At 43.7% G+C, this 12,567-nt stretch overlaps 1 protein-coding gene across 2 annotated transcripts in view; it reads left to right on the top strand.

Moving 5' to 3' along the window:
• roraa (RAR-related orphan receptor A, paralog a) overlaps window positions 1-12,567 on the top strand; it is a 200,509-nt gene that overhangs the window by 177,189 nt on the left and 10,753 nt on the right. For both annotated transcript variants that reach the window (XM_075469881.1, XM_075469882.1), the window contains 3 exons: window positions 7,654-7,739; window positions 9,154-9,295; window positions 12,110-12,505. In XM_075469881.1, the coding sequence (XP_075325996.1) occupies window positions 7,654-7,739; window positions 9,154-9,295; window positions 12,110-12,505 (624 nt within the window). The remainder of the gene's footprint in view (window positions 1-7,653; window positions 7,740-9,153; window positions 9,296-12,109; window positions 12,506-12,567) is intronic.

The following is a 12,567-nucleotide window of genomic DNA, read 5'->3' on the forward strand; positions in this document are numbered from 1 at the left end:
GGCTTGCTTCAGATCATGTCAGCCCTGATGGAAACACTGACTCGTGCCATAACTGGCTTATGCTGAGCTACCCTCTTCGATGGAGCGAATCAAGATCATGATTACTATCTGCCTCGTGCAGCCACTCTGCGATGTCTGGAAACATGTTTTCCTAAAGAGACCACAGAGGGACAATTACTGTCAGCTGAGCTATTCAGCCTGCTCTGCATGTGTGTTCTGGCTGCGTGCCTCTGACCCACTGACCCTGAGCAGCAGCTTGAGATGGGACCCCCAGCCTCCCTTTTCTGATTTTCTCCCTCACACTCTCCCCTCAATATTCACCATAGGCAAGGCAAGGCAAAGCAAGTTTATTTGTATAGCACAATTCAACTACAAGGCGATTCAAAGTGCTTTACAGATACATTAAAACCGTAGAAATAAAAAGCATGATTTAAATTTCAAACAATAGATAGAATCAGATAAAATCAGTAGTTAAAATGTGATTAAGTTTTGAAACTCAAGCTTCAGATTTGGAGCTTTATTCAAATGCAGCTGAAAATAGGTGTGTCTTCAACCTGGACTGAAATACACTGAGTGTTTCAGCTGATCTGAGGCTTTCTGGGAGTTTGTTCCAAACATGTGGAGCATAGAAGCTGAACGCAGCTTCTCCATGTCTGGTTCTGACTCTGGGAACTGATAGAAGACCGGATCCAGATGACCTGAGGGCTCTGGAAGGTTCATACTGGCCATAAGTGAAGATGATAAGTGAAGCAACCAAATCTGCTCTTTGAAAATCTCCAAAATAAACACATGAAATGCTTAGTTACTGTGTCACACCACTGACAAAAAGACAGTCCATGAAGTTATGTGCATGTATGTTTTGATGTTTCAGTTTGTGAAACATTGGAAATATCCTTTTCAAAAACACACAGAATTCTGGTTGTCTTACAGAAATGCATACTAATACAGCAATTATAGGAGGAAGGAAGTTGTACAGTGTGGCAGAAGCAAATTCCCTGGTGCAATGGAACAAGGCTCTTTGTTGTTATATAAAGGTTTCAGCGTGTAATTGCAGTGGATGTTCTGAGGGATTCATTATTTATATATTCCTATGTTTTTCTAAAGAAGCCTATGAGCCTGCCATTGCTGCAGGGAGATGTGGGGCTGAGAGGTGCTTGACTATGGCACTGTACCACAGTTGAGTCTTTAACCGTTGCCTACTTACTTCAAGTGGTCAGAGTACAGGCTCAGAAGCATCACGTGATCCATAGCCAACTCTTAAAATTCAACCAGTAGCTTCTGCACCAGTCAATCAGTCGGCCCTGTGTGATTTCAGCCCCAGTGATTTTGAGTTTTGGTGCATCCCAATGCCTTGATGCACATAAAGCACACAGAGCACATGCAACTCTGACTCTGACTCACAAGAAACTTAAGAAATATATAGCTCAAAGTAAAATATTTGATTGGACGATAGTTTGACAATATTTGCTAAACAGTTTTTTAAAAAATTTTTATTATGGACTTTCTCATGACTCTCCGTGACTAACTGGGGGCTACTAAAATGCATAAGTAAGATTGTATTTTGCTATCAGAGTAAAAGAGTGAGGCTTTCTCCGAGGCACACATACTGCCCAGGCTCACACGCTGGCACACACAGAAGGGGTGTGCCCTCCGGTCTTCATCAGCCAGGCGCAACTTCACTTGTCACTGCAGTCGCAGACAAGAAGGGGATAGGTGGGGGAAGAGGAGAGAAGTAAAGAGTGATGGGGAGAGAGATGTGAGCTCAGGTGGGAAAGACAAGGGAGGGGAGAGGAGCGCCGCACACATGCTACCCTTCATGGTGCTCGTCTGCTCAGTAAACCCAGGCTTTTGTTGTTTCCCCTAGAGTGCAACAAAGCAGACTCCCAGTCAGGAAGCTCGTCAATCTTTGCCAAAACAACACATAAATTAGTGCCCAAATTACTGTAACGCCAGTGGAGAAAGAGTCATGGAGAGAGATGTCTTGTGCTGCAGTTTGGTGGGAATACATCTTCCTCTCTCCTGCTCCGCCTCGTAGAGGGTGTCAGAATGCACTTCAGTAAAACAGTCAAGTAAATACAAGGAGATACATGAAGAGAGAAGCACTGCTGTGTCGTACAGGCATCTGGAGTGGGCCAGAGTTGAAATATTAATAGGCCTCACACACAAACAAACACAGAGATATACGCATGAGTTCATCCAAAAAGCAGCCCAGGGCAATGGTCCAGACCTGAGCTTTAGCAAAGTCTCTGCACTGCTGTGAAGGAATAATGGGGAAAGGCTTAAAAAGCCCATTTTCTGAAACGGAAATATCTCTTCAACTGAACTGTAGCTGGTCTCTAGTGAAGGGGGATCACAGCTTTGGTCACTTAATGATTGGAGGGGAATTAGCCAGACTCAGCATAGAGACATCAAAATGTTTCAGTTATCTTTTTCTTTACTCTAATCCTTTTGGTCTGAGTATTATTTTTGATGACTTCAGGATAGCTGATAGAAGGCATATAGAGTTTTGGTCTGCTTGTATATTTCAGTATCTGGTGCCATCAGAGCAGCTCTGTGGTAAAATGCCAACATCCTCAGATTCCTATACAAATAACACATTTATACAGTTCAGTCCTTTGTCCTTTGCAGCTGACATTCAAATAACCTTTCTACTGCTTCATAAATGGGAATAAAACAGTATTGTGTTGTGTGACTTCACATGACAGCAGAGCCCTGGCAGATGAAGAGAGGCAGAATTCTGATTCAATCTCTTGTTAGGCTGTCGCCTCCCTACAGCTCCATCTGACTGCTGTGGGTATCTGTTTAGAAAAAGACTGTTTACCGACAGCTGATCTCCATTGCCAAATGGGAAGTTTATGCAATAAATAGATAGGTCATAATGATGGAGGAGCACTGCTTATTGCGCATTTGTCAAACAGTTCAGTGCCTCTCTTGTTTGTGCGTTGACCATATCTAATGGCTGTCTTTGTCTCTTTAAGAAAATGTACTTTGCAGAAGAGTCCAGGGAGCAGAAATTTGCTCATTTTAAGTTTTTGTTGTAAAATGTTTTAGATGACATAGGAAGAGGGAGAATATATTTGCACCGTTTGTCTGATGAGAGAATCTGCTCATCGTGCTGTGCCCTGTCCACCTTACATAATCTCTGACATGAGCCCACTGGATGCGTCACTCCATCATTGACAGCTGTCAGCGCAACAAGGCTGACGCACTCAAACACCATCTCACACACAGGAAAGGCAATGTGTTTTCTCCAACTGCTCTACATGCTTTCTTTCACAATGATGAATGGTAATATGCCAATGGAAAAAACGTCTGCTCTGCTTATCCACAACAAAGTCCTTGGTTTTACACTCTGTTTAATGCGGCCATGAGAAACTGATTTAATGGTCCAATCGAGTAATGGGTTAAGCTCTCAGCATTACGATGGTGGCCTGCGCAGGGGTCTGTAATGTAAGGGAGAATCCTAATCTAGCGTTATGTCAATATTCCAAGGGTTCAGTGGGAACAGCCAGAAGATTTTGACTGGAGATTTTCTGTGTTTGCACAAGGCTGTATGATTTTGATCTGCAGGCTACACACAACGAATAATATCAAAATAGTTAAATAAAAACAAAAGGTTTAAGTGTTTCTGACAAGAATGTTTATTTTATATCACAATTTTACTTTGTCATGTGAATTATTCCTTAAAGCTGCCGTCGGCAGGTTTTCAAAATTACGAGTCTAAAGTCGGAAAATTCGAACTGATACAACTTTCAGGTCCCTCCCCCAACCTCTAACAAGCTCCAAACCGCCCCCCAAACCCCTCCCCCTCTGTGGACGAGGTTGTGCACGTGAGTTCACGCCAGTGTGCGCACACAAGCTGGGGGTTTTGGAAGTGTAGGCAGTAGTTGGCAAAGGTGGAATGGGAAGATTTGGGTTTGTCGGCTGCTGCGCCATTTTCGCTAAGAAGCCGATATCAATCTGGTCTCTGACCGGGAGAACTTTCGTGCGCGTGAATGGGAGCGTGTGCACAAGCTGTGATTGACAGGTAGATTTCCCCCCCCCCCCTAACGTGATTGGTTAAAAACAGCCGGGAGCGCTCGGTTTTTGCATGCACGATTACAGGCTTTAGAGGGAGCTACAGAATTCGGGATTTTTCCTAAACAGCCTATTTAATATTCTACTTCCAGAATCCCATGACAGTTCAAGCTAATATGACTAAAAAAAAGTTGCCGACGGCACCTTTAAGACTATTAGGAAGCTATATATAATTTCCAATGTATGAAGAAAATGCGTCGCCTCATTGATAAAATAAACAAAGGCAGGACCTCCGTAAACTGCTAGTAGCAGATGGTTTTGGGTGTTAATGTTTGACTGTTACGTTCCTGGTCTTTGATAATGTGCTCAACTGTTCTAGCAGCGTGTTGATCTCAAAGCTGTGTAAAAGACAGTGAAGGGCACTGGGTGAACATGCAATGGCCTCACTGCCCTATTGTACATGTGCACTGAGTGACACGTCATTCCCTCAAAGGGCCTGCTAGTGTTGTGAATCAGTGTCCTTGAGCTGCTCAGACACAGACCGACAAAGAACAAGCTTTAATATTCTACTTGACCGTCTCCCATCTCTGTCATATTAGACACAGATGTCACACTGTAGTGAATACAGGAAATCAGTTCTGAGCTACCGTCTGACCATCACGGTCATATTCGAGGTGGGATTTTTCTGCGGTGGGATTCAAACATAATTTTGGCACCTCAGCAGGTGTCTTTGAAGTGGCCTGCATGCAGGGACCATCTCATAGTGCATCGAGGAGCGGAAGGCTGCTGGGATGGGCTTTAGCATGGCTGCCTGTATAACTGCCTGGCTTTGATGTCGTAAACAGAGCAGGGCTGGCTGGAAAGCAGGCAGGCAGGGAGGCAGGCAGGCGCAGTGAATGGCATCAGTGGCACTGCAGTGGTCAAGCTCAAGTGATCCAGCAGCTGCCTGTTTCACACCGAGAGGCAGTTAACACCACAGCTCATGTCAATAGGTATTGACTGCCAGATTGGGAGTGCCTGTAAGTGTAGGTTTGATTGTGTCCCCCTGTATGAAATGATTTTAAATTATCCTCAATGTCTATTGTGCAGTTTGGGGGCCCCATGATCAGTCCCTCAAAGGGACCAATATTGGTTGATGATTCGGTGACATCATTGTATATTTAAATTCTGTGTCATTGTTCAGTATTTGTTCTTTTTTTAAAGCAGCCCATCCTTGTGTGGGGAACACTACATGTACAGAGGGATGTCTGTCCTTACACAAGAACTATAAGGCCTGCCTCAGCTGGTCCAACCTTTTTTACTGTTGAGTGCACTGAACATCCGGAGACTTGTGCAATGGTGGAGTGAAAGAGTGTTAGCTGGTGAGACTGTGTGCACTCAGGGCCTTCCTGCAGCAGAAAGGGCTTTAGTAAAGCTAAAGCACGCTTGTGTGAATGCATGCGCTGCCTAGCCTAGCACCCCTGTGTCTATACTCCCACTGCTTTCACCTGATGTGGCACAGCCTCTGTCAGGCCTGAGCGAGCGCCCAGCCAGCTCCACTTCTTCAGGAAAGATGAAGGCATCTCACAGCTATGCTGTGGGGGTGGGGGATGCCAGCAGCAGTCTAAGCCTGGAGCTATCAGAGGCTGGAGCTCACAGCCAAAAGCCTGTGGGTTGGACAGGGTGGGTGGAAGCTTGGGTTAACTTGGTAAGACAACCATAGCCACAGCCCTGCACTGCCACCCAATGGCTGGGGCCTATCACTACAACCTTTACTTCACTATAACTACAGCTAGTCATAATTACAGCACGCTTCAGTTGTTGTGAGTGCATGTCAGAACAAATTATGTAAGTAATGAGGCTGAAAATGCTAAAGGAGTTGAAACACACTGCACTGCTAATGCTCATGCAGGGAGAACACAAAAACAAACAATGGAGTGCACTCATACAGAGATAGACCTAAATGAAATAACGAGCAACTGTGCACAGTAAGGAAAAGATTAATTATAAATTAACCCTCTCTGTTAGGTTGTCAAAGCCCGCCTCCTGCCTGGATTTCCCTCTAATCCGGGCAGACGAGGTGCAGTGCCCTCTATTGTATGTGAGAATCACAAATCACAGGAGGTGTTGTCTGGAGGAGAATTAATTGTGCATGTTCCACCACTCCCTTTTGTTCATTTTACTAAAATCTAGGCTAATTCCAAGTAAACATGGCCAGTCTTGTTGACTCCAGCAGCGCAAGGAGAACAGACCGAGATCCCTGAATGAACAGAGTGTGGCTCTGGGGTTGGTGGATTAGAGTCTCTGTGTTAAGGGCCTCTGCCGGGCATGCCTCAGGGACAAGGACATTATTAGGCAGCTGACTAAAATGGGCATGGATCTCTGGATTGAACCCCAACAAAAGTACTTTTGATGTGATCAAACTAGAATAAAGAGGTGGTTGTTAAGGCGTGCAAAAGATATTTTAAGCCTTTAGTCTTAAGAGGAGACCTGAGGCATTATAGTAGCCAGTGAGGCCTGTTAAAGAGGAAAGCTGATGAAACAGCCTGACAATGTGCCACCACACTGAAGGTGTTATCACCTTTATTGCACGCTGTTAGGACAATTCATAATCTTTCTCCCTTTATTGGGCTGGAATTTCATTGTAACACCACCTATTGCTCTGATTGGATGGATGTGGGATTGGTTAGAAAAAAGAATAAAAATTACATCATGACAAAATATCCTGCAGTGATCTTTCCTCAATTTAAATCAGATAGTGGCGCTCGTCTGGCACTGTAGTGCGCTGTTGGAATGGCGGGACTGTGATGTTAGAGATGTGGGGGAGGACTATGAGATAGAGATCTCTAGAGGTTGGAGGGAGTGGAGGTGGAGAGGGATGTAGCATCAGTGGCTTCAGTGATAAAGCTGAGAGCAGTGGGACGAGCTGGGAGTTCTGGGTCTCTGATGTCTGTGTGTTCTGTCTGCTGTGTTGTGTTGCCCTGTGGTCCGCTCCTGAAGAGAGGGCCAACGATGGATGAGGCTCGTCCTCTCGGTGCTGTTGTCCTCCATGGCGGCTGAATCACAGGCCTGTCAAGAGTACAACACCACAGCCAAACTGCAACTGAACCCTTTTTTCTGTATTGCACACAGAGCTACACACACACAGTCGCTGCTGTTGCTCCATCTAGCACAGCAGGCATGTTATGATTCTTTGTGGCTGCAGTGGATTTGCTCCTGGGGGTTTTATGGTTTTGAAATTTAAGAGCCTGCATGAAGTCAAGTTTTCCAACAGGGAATAGACCAACTCGTGTGGCTAAATGATCCTTTGTCATTGTACAAGGTTTATATTAATGCTACTGTAGAATATTAGGGTTTGTGGGTAGCCATGTTTACCACCATGTTTACACTGGCTGTTTGTGAGGACTTGAAATTAGATCCTTTCCTTCACAAACACACACACACACACACACACAACTCTAGATATTCAGCTAATGCTCTGTGGAAGTGAGAATTCAAAAGCCACCGGATGAGATGTTTTTAGAAGCACAGTGCTCTTTCATGTACCAACATGGATCCATGGTTAGTGTGTTGTACAGTGACTTGTGACAGCAAAATGTTGATTTATTTTTTTTTTCTTATTTATTTATTTCTTTCATTTCCTTTTCTTCTCCGCAGCTCAAATCGAAATAATTCCCTGCAAGATCTGTGGAGACAAATCATCAGGCATCCATTACGGCGTGATAACATGTGAAGGCTGTAAGGTAAGCATCAAAAGACTAAACCTGTTAGTGTGATGGGAGGTGGTGTGTGTGCAAGCGTGTGACAGTGTGCATGTGAGAGACGGAAGAGCTGAGAGGGAGAAGACGGGGAAAACTGAGGAGTTGAAGAAAGTTGTTTGCTATGAAAAACATCTGAAAAATGTTGCTGAAGTTTGCAGATGATCCGGAGTGTAAAACACTGAGCGCAATCGTTAAAGTGGTCAAGCACCACAGAGGACATCACAGAAATACACAATTAGTAGGACAAAGCCATTCCTATGTCTTGCTCTGCCTTTTCCCTCCCAGGGACATATCTTTTTGCTGTTTTTATTTATTTTTTTCTTGCTTCTGCTGCAGCCGGCTCTTCTTGAAATAAGATGATCAAAAGGAGAGTGCTTTGAATTATAGCAGATTGTCGGCTGTTTGCTACAGTGCGTTGCTTCTATTGAAGCCACCTTTTGTACTGTTTCAAATACAACAGCCATTCACAGTGAAGGGGAATTTTGTGCTTAGAATCTATTCTTGTCCCCATGCTTGTCACCAGGCACATCATTAGCATTCCTCAGCCAGCCTGCACCTTTGCTGTTTGCTCCTGCATGTGCATGTGTGTGTGTCTGTGTGTGTGAGGGACAGAAAGAGGTTCCTTTCAGTCGTTCTTCCCGGCGCTCTTCCCTCTCACGGAGGGGCTGGAAGGGACAAAGCAGTAAAGAGTAAACTGCTGAAATCCTTCTTTAATGATTGCTAATTAGTCCAGGCAGAGAGGCCTTTAATGATGTGTGCAACTACAAAAGTTTGGATCATAAATCATAGCATTATTAAAGAGTCTTGCTTGTCACTGGCAGTTTTACTCTGTTTCCATAATGGCTTCCATTATAAAGCAACTTGGCAGCTGTCAGCTGTTTTCTTGTAATTAAACAGCCAATGAGCAGCTAATTAAGACATATGTGTATGGAGCAGTAGAGTGGGGCATGTTAATGATGTGCTGGAATCAATTCATTAAGTCAAAGGATGAGGAATCCAGTCGGTGTGCGTTCGCAATCCTTTAGCACTGCATATGCCGGTACTGCATTAATCAACACTAATAACTCCGCTGAAGAAAAATACCATCCACTGTTATCAGGCCTGCACAAACGCACCACCCTTTTGCTGTATGCACTGGTGAAATACAGCGCTCTTTAAATGCCAGATAGTGCAACATAACAACCTGGAAAATACCACCCCAATTGTATTGTTATTTATCAGCGTGCAGCAGTGAAATATCACGAGGAAGACGCTAAATCACTGTCAGTCCATGATAAATCCTGTCAGTACTACAATATGATTAAGACATGAATTGATTCTTCCATGGTAGAACATGATCCACTCACAGAGTTTTATACAACAACCTGAGATGTTTCTATGCCCTTTACCTGTGCAGGGCTTCTTCAGGAGGAGTCAGCAGAGCAATGCAGCCTACTCCTGCCCCCGTCAGAAAAACTGCTTGATCGACCGCACCAGCCGCAACCGCTGCCAGCACTGCAGGCTGCAGAAGTGCCTGGCAGTGGGAATGTCACGAGATGGTAAGTGCTCTATGGAAGAGAATCTACAGGTGGGCGGTGTGGTGAACAGGGAGAGGTGAAGAGCCCAGGTTCAGGGCCCAGTGTGGGCAAGAATCTGCTCTGCTGAAGTGATTTCAGATCCATGCTTTATAAATACTGCTGTTTACGCTGCTCATGCTATGAAATACAAAGTTTTTGTATTAGAAATTTTTGCAGCTTTTTTTTTTTTCATTTTATATTGTCCTTACTATGGAAAGATTAAATAGCAGCTAACTCATGTTATCCAACCAGTTTGTTTTTTAAATCTTTTGGCTGCATCTGAAATCTTGGTGGAGAGACAAAGAGTCGATGCCAAAAGATAATGATGAGACAACACCATTTTATCTCAAAGAGACAGAACATTTTCCCAAGAAATTCCTGACGTGAACACATGCGAACATGTTGGTCTACGTTCACTGTCTGCCAGTGGTGGGTGAGTGCTTTGTCACTGGGCCCAGTTTGTAAACTTGATTTAATGAAATAGGAGGTTGTTAGAGGGTATTGTTATTGCTGCTGCTGCTGAGATGCAGTAATAGGAGCACACAGGTGGGGATGTGTAAAGGAGCACTCCCACTTTGCCAGGTGGGTCCGGACTAGACTGGACTTAAGAGATTCTTTCAGAAGAGAGTAGAGCTGTGATCGTTTTTTTCAGTAAAACACATAGAGGAATAACACAGATGTGAAGTGAAGTGAAAACCTGAACATACACTCTCAGAGGCTGGCACATCTTCATACTCACATTCATGCATATACATGAATATGAATGGACGCAGAAGTATGTTAGCACTGGGTGTGTGGCCAGGCAGTACACATATTCACACACACACACACACACACACACAGAGACAGGACAGACGAAGGTGACTCTTACCTTCACTGAACACACCAGAGCCCATCTGCCCGCACTCTCCTCTGTGTCGCTCCACTCACTTTCTACTCTGCACAGACTTACACACACAAACACACTGCGACCGCCTGACTTACTGCCAGGTCCCCAGAACACCAGCCAAGGAGTCTCATTCTCAGCACCACTGTTTAGTCTGGAAACCTTGTAACAGGAGGCAGCATCTTATCCTGTCTCGTGTTTGAGTGGCCGATAAGCTGCTTGTTACGTCCCACGTTTGTGTCGATATTTGTAAAGCTGTTAACTTTTTGTAATAATTACTGATCCCTCCCGAATTATGGGAATTTTCTTTTATTTGTTGTTGTTGTTGTTTTTTTTTTTGTTTGTCAGTGTAATCTAAGTCTATATCCCTCTTTGGTATCGTACTATACATAAGTCTACTGGAGTATGATGATTAAAGCCGACGTCCTCTGGTCTGATTGTAACATAGATTCTAGTGTGTCACTGTGACTGAGGAAGGCACAAATGCACTAATTGACTTTAATGTGATACTTAGGGTTCATGGGAAAGTATTGAATTTGATCAATTCAAATTAAGTAGAGTAAGTATGAAAATTGTGTTTGTGAAATTGTCTAGTTTGTGAAATATAATATGGAGAATCTCTAAAAAAAAATCACCCAAACAAGCTCAGAGTTCTTTATGACAGCCAGTGCATTGAATCGAATGTAATACCAGCAAAAGCGAGGCGATAAAGACGGCAGTGTGACTGAATGCATAGTTCAATGCATGGAGATACCACTAAACTTTTATGTCTCTGCCTGCAAAAAGCTTAAAAACTGCAGCGTTACAAAGATTCAGTGCATCACAAATATACAAATGACTTTTGTTTCTGAATTATGAGGTGGTGTAAATTATCATCAAAGTAAAAAAAACTATCTCCTTGGATTTAAAAAAAGCATATTTGTACGGCTGCATTCATTTTTTGTGTTCATGGATATGGCATGGACACGGTGAATAATAAAAACTGCACAAATTCTATGAAAATTAGATGATTGTCAGTTCTTGCGTTTATGAGACAAAAAATAGAAAGAAACGTAATTTGTATTCACTATAGAAAGGGGAAATGATGAGTTTAGGTGCTTCTGGTTGGATAACTTCCTCCTTGGGCAAGAATTTTGTTGCTCTACCTCATTTCTCACTGTTTCAGCTTTGTGGCTGGACAAAATTGTTTCTTGAATTTGTTTGGGTTTGGTGTTAATAGATAAGAAGGAGCTAAGGTGCCTCTAGCCTTAATCTTGTGCCACCTAGTTGAGAAAATAGGATAGGATTCTTTGTCAAAGTATAACATCTGGATTTAAAGACTATTTATTAATAGGTATCTTGTTATTTGCACCAAGCTGCTAAATATGGTCTGAAAATGTGCAGAGAAGACTGAAAATCTGTGCCGAGAAAAGTTGAATTTTGAAATGTAGAACAAGAAAGAAGAACACCGAGTATACGGTGTATGAATGATGGTTAAATGACATGTCTAAAAGTTCTCCCTCGTTCAGTCATTTCCTGTTTTCTAAAGAAATGTCTCAGACTGACATCAAGATCGAGTACTTTTCTAAAAGATTTTAGTCAGTTGTGAAACAAATAAACTCTATTTGTTATCATTGCGGTTCCTCTGGTATTTTCTAGAATATCCTTAAATATTATGTAAGTGACCTTTCCACCATTTAGAATGTGACAACATTTAAGAAAACTTTTTCTAGAGAATTAAAAGTATCATTCAGTAAAAGGACGTAGCACAGAATAAATGGAAATGCGTGTGTAAAAATTATGTTACGTAGTAAGCAGTTTTGAATGATTCATTTCACCCAGTGAAAAGAAGGCTCAGGGCAAAATGGCATCTCTTATTTCTTTGTTTCACTGAAGTCTCACACTTGTTTTTGTGTTCTTGCTAACAACAGCGGTGAAGTTTGGCCGCATGTCAAAGAAGCAGCGAGACAGCCTGTACGCTGAAGTCCAGAAGCACCGGCTGCAGCAGCAGCAGCGTGACCACCAACAACAGCCCGGAGAGGCAGAGCCGCTCACACCAAGCTACGGCCTTTCAGCCAATGGCCTCACAGAGCTCCACGATGACCTCAGCGGCTACATGGACGGTCACACCCCTGATGGCAGCAAACCAGACTCGGCGGTCAGCAGCTTTTACCTGGACATCCAGCCGTCTCCTGACCAGTCAGGCTTGGACATCAACGGCATCAAGCCGGAGCCCATCTGCGACTTTGCCCCCGGCTCTGGCTTCTTCCCTTACTGCTCCTTCACCAACGGAGAGACCTCCCCAACCGTGTCTATGGCTGAACTAGGTAAGAAGCAGGAGAGAAAGGGAGAGGCAAAAAGGAGAGACAGAGAAATGGAGGAGGGGGGA

The sequence above is a fragment of the Odontesthes bonariensis genome, chromosome 7, assembly GCF_027942865.1.
Source record: "Odontesthes bonariensis isolate fOdoBon6 chromosome 7, fOdoBon6.hap1, whole genome shotgun sequence".
Lineage (NCBI taxonomy): Eukaryota > Metazoa > Chordata > Actinopteri > Atheriniformes > Atherinopsidae > Odontesthes > Odontesthes bonariensis.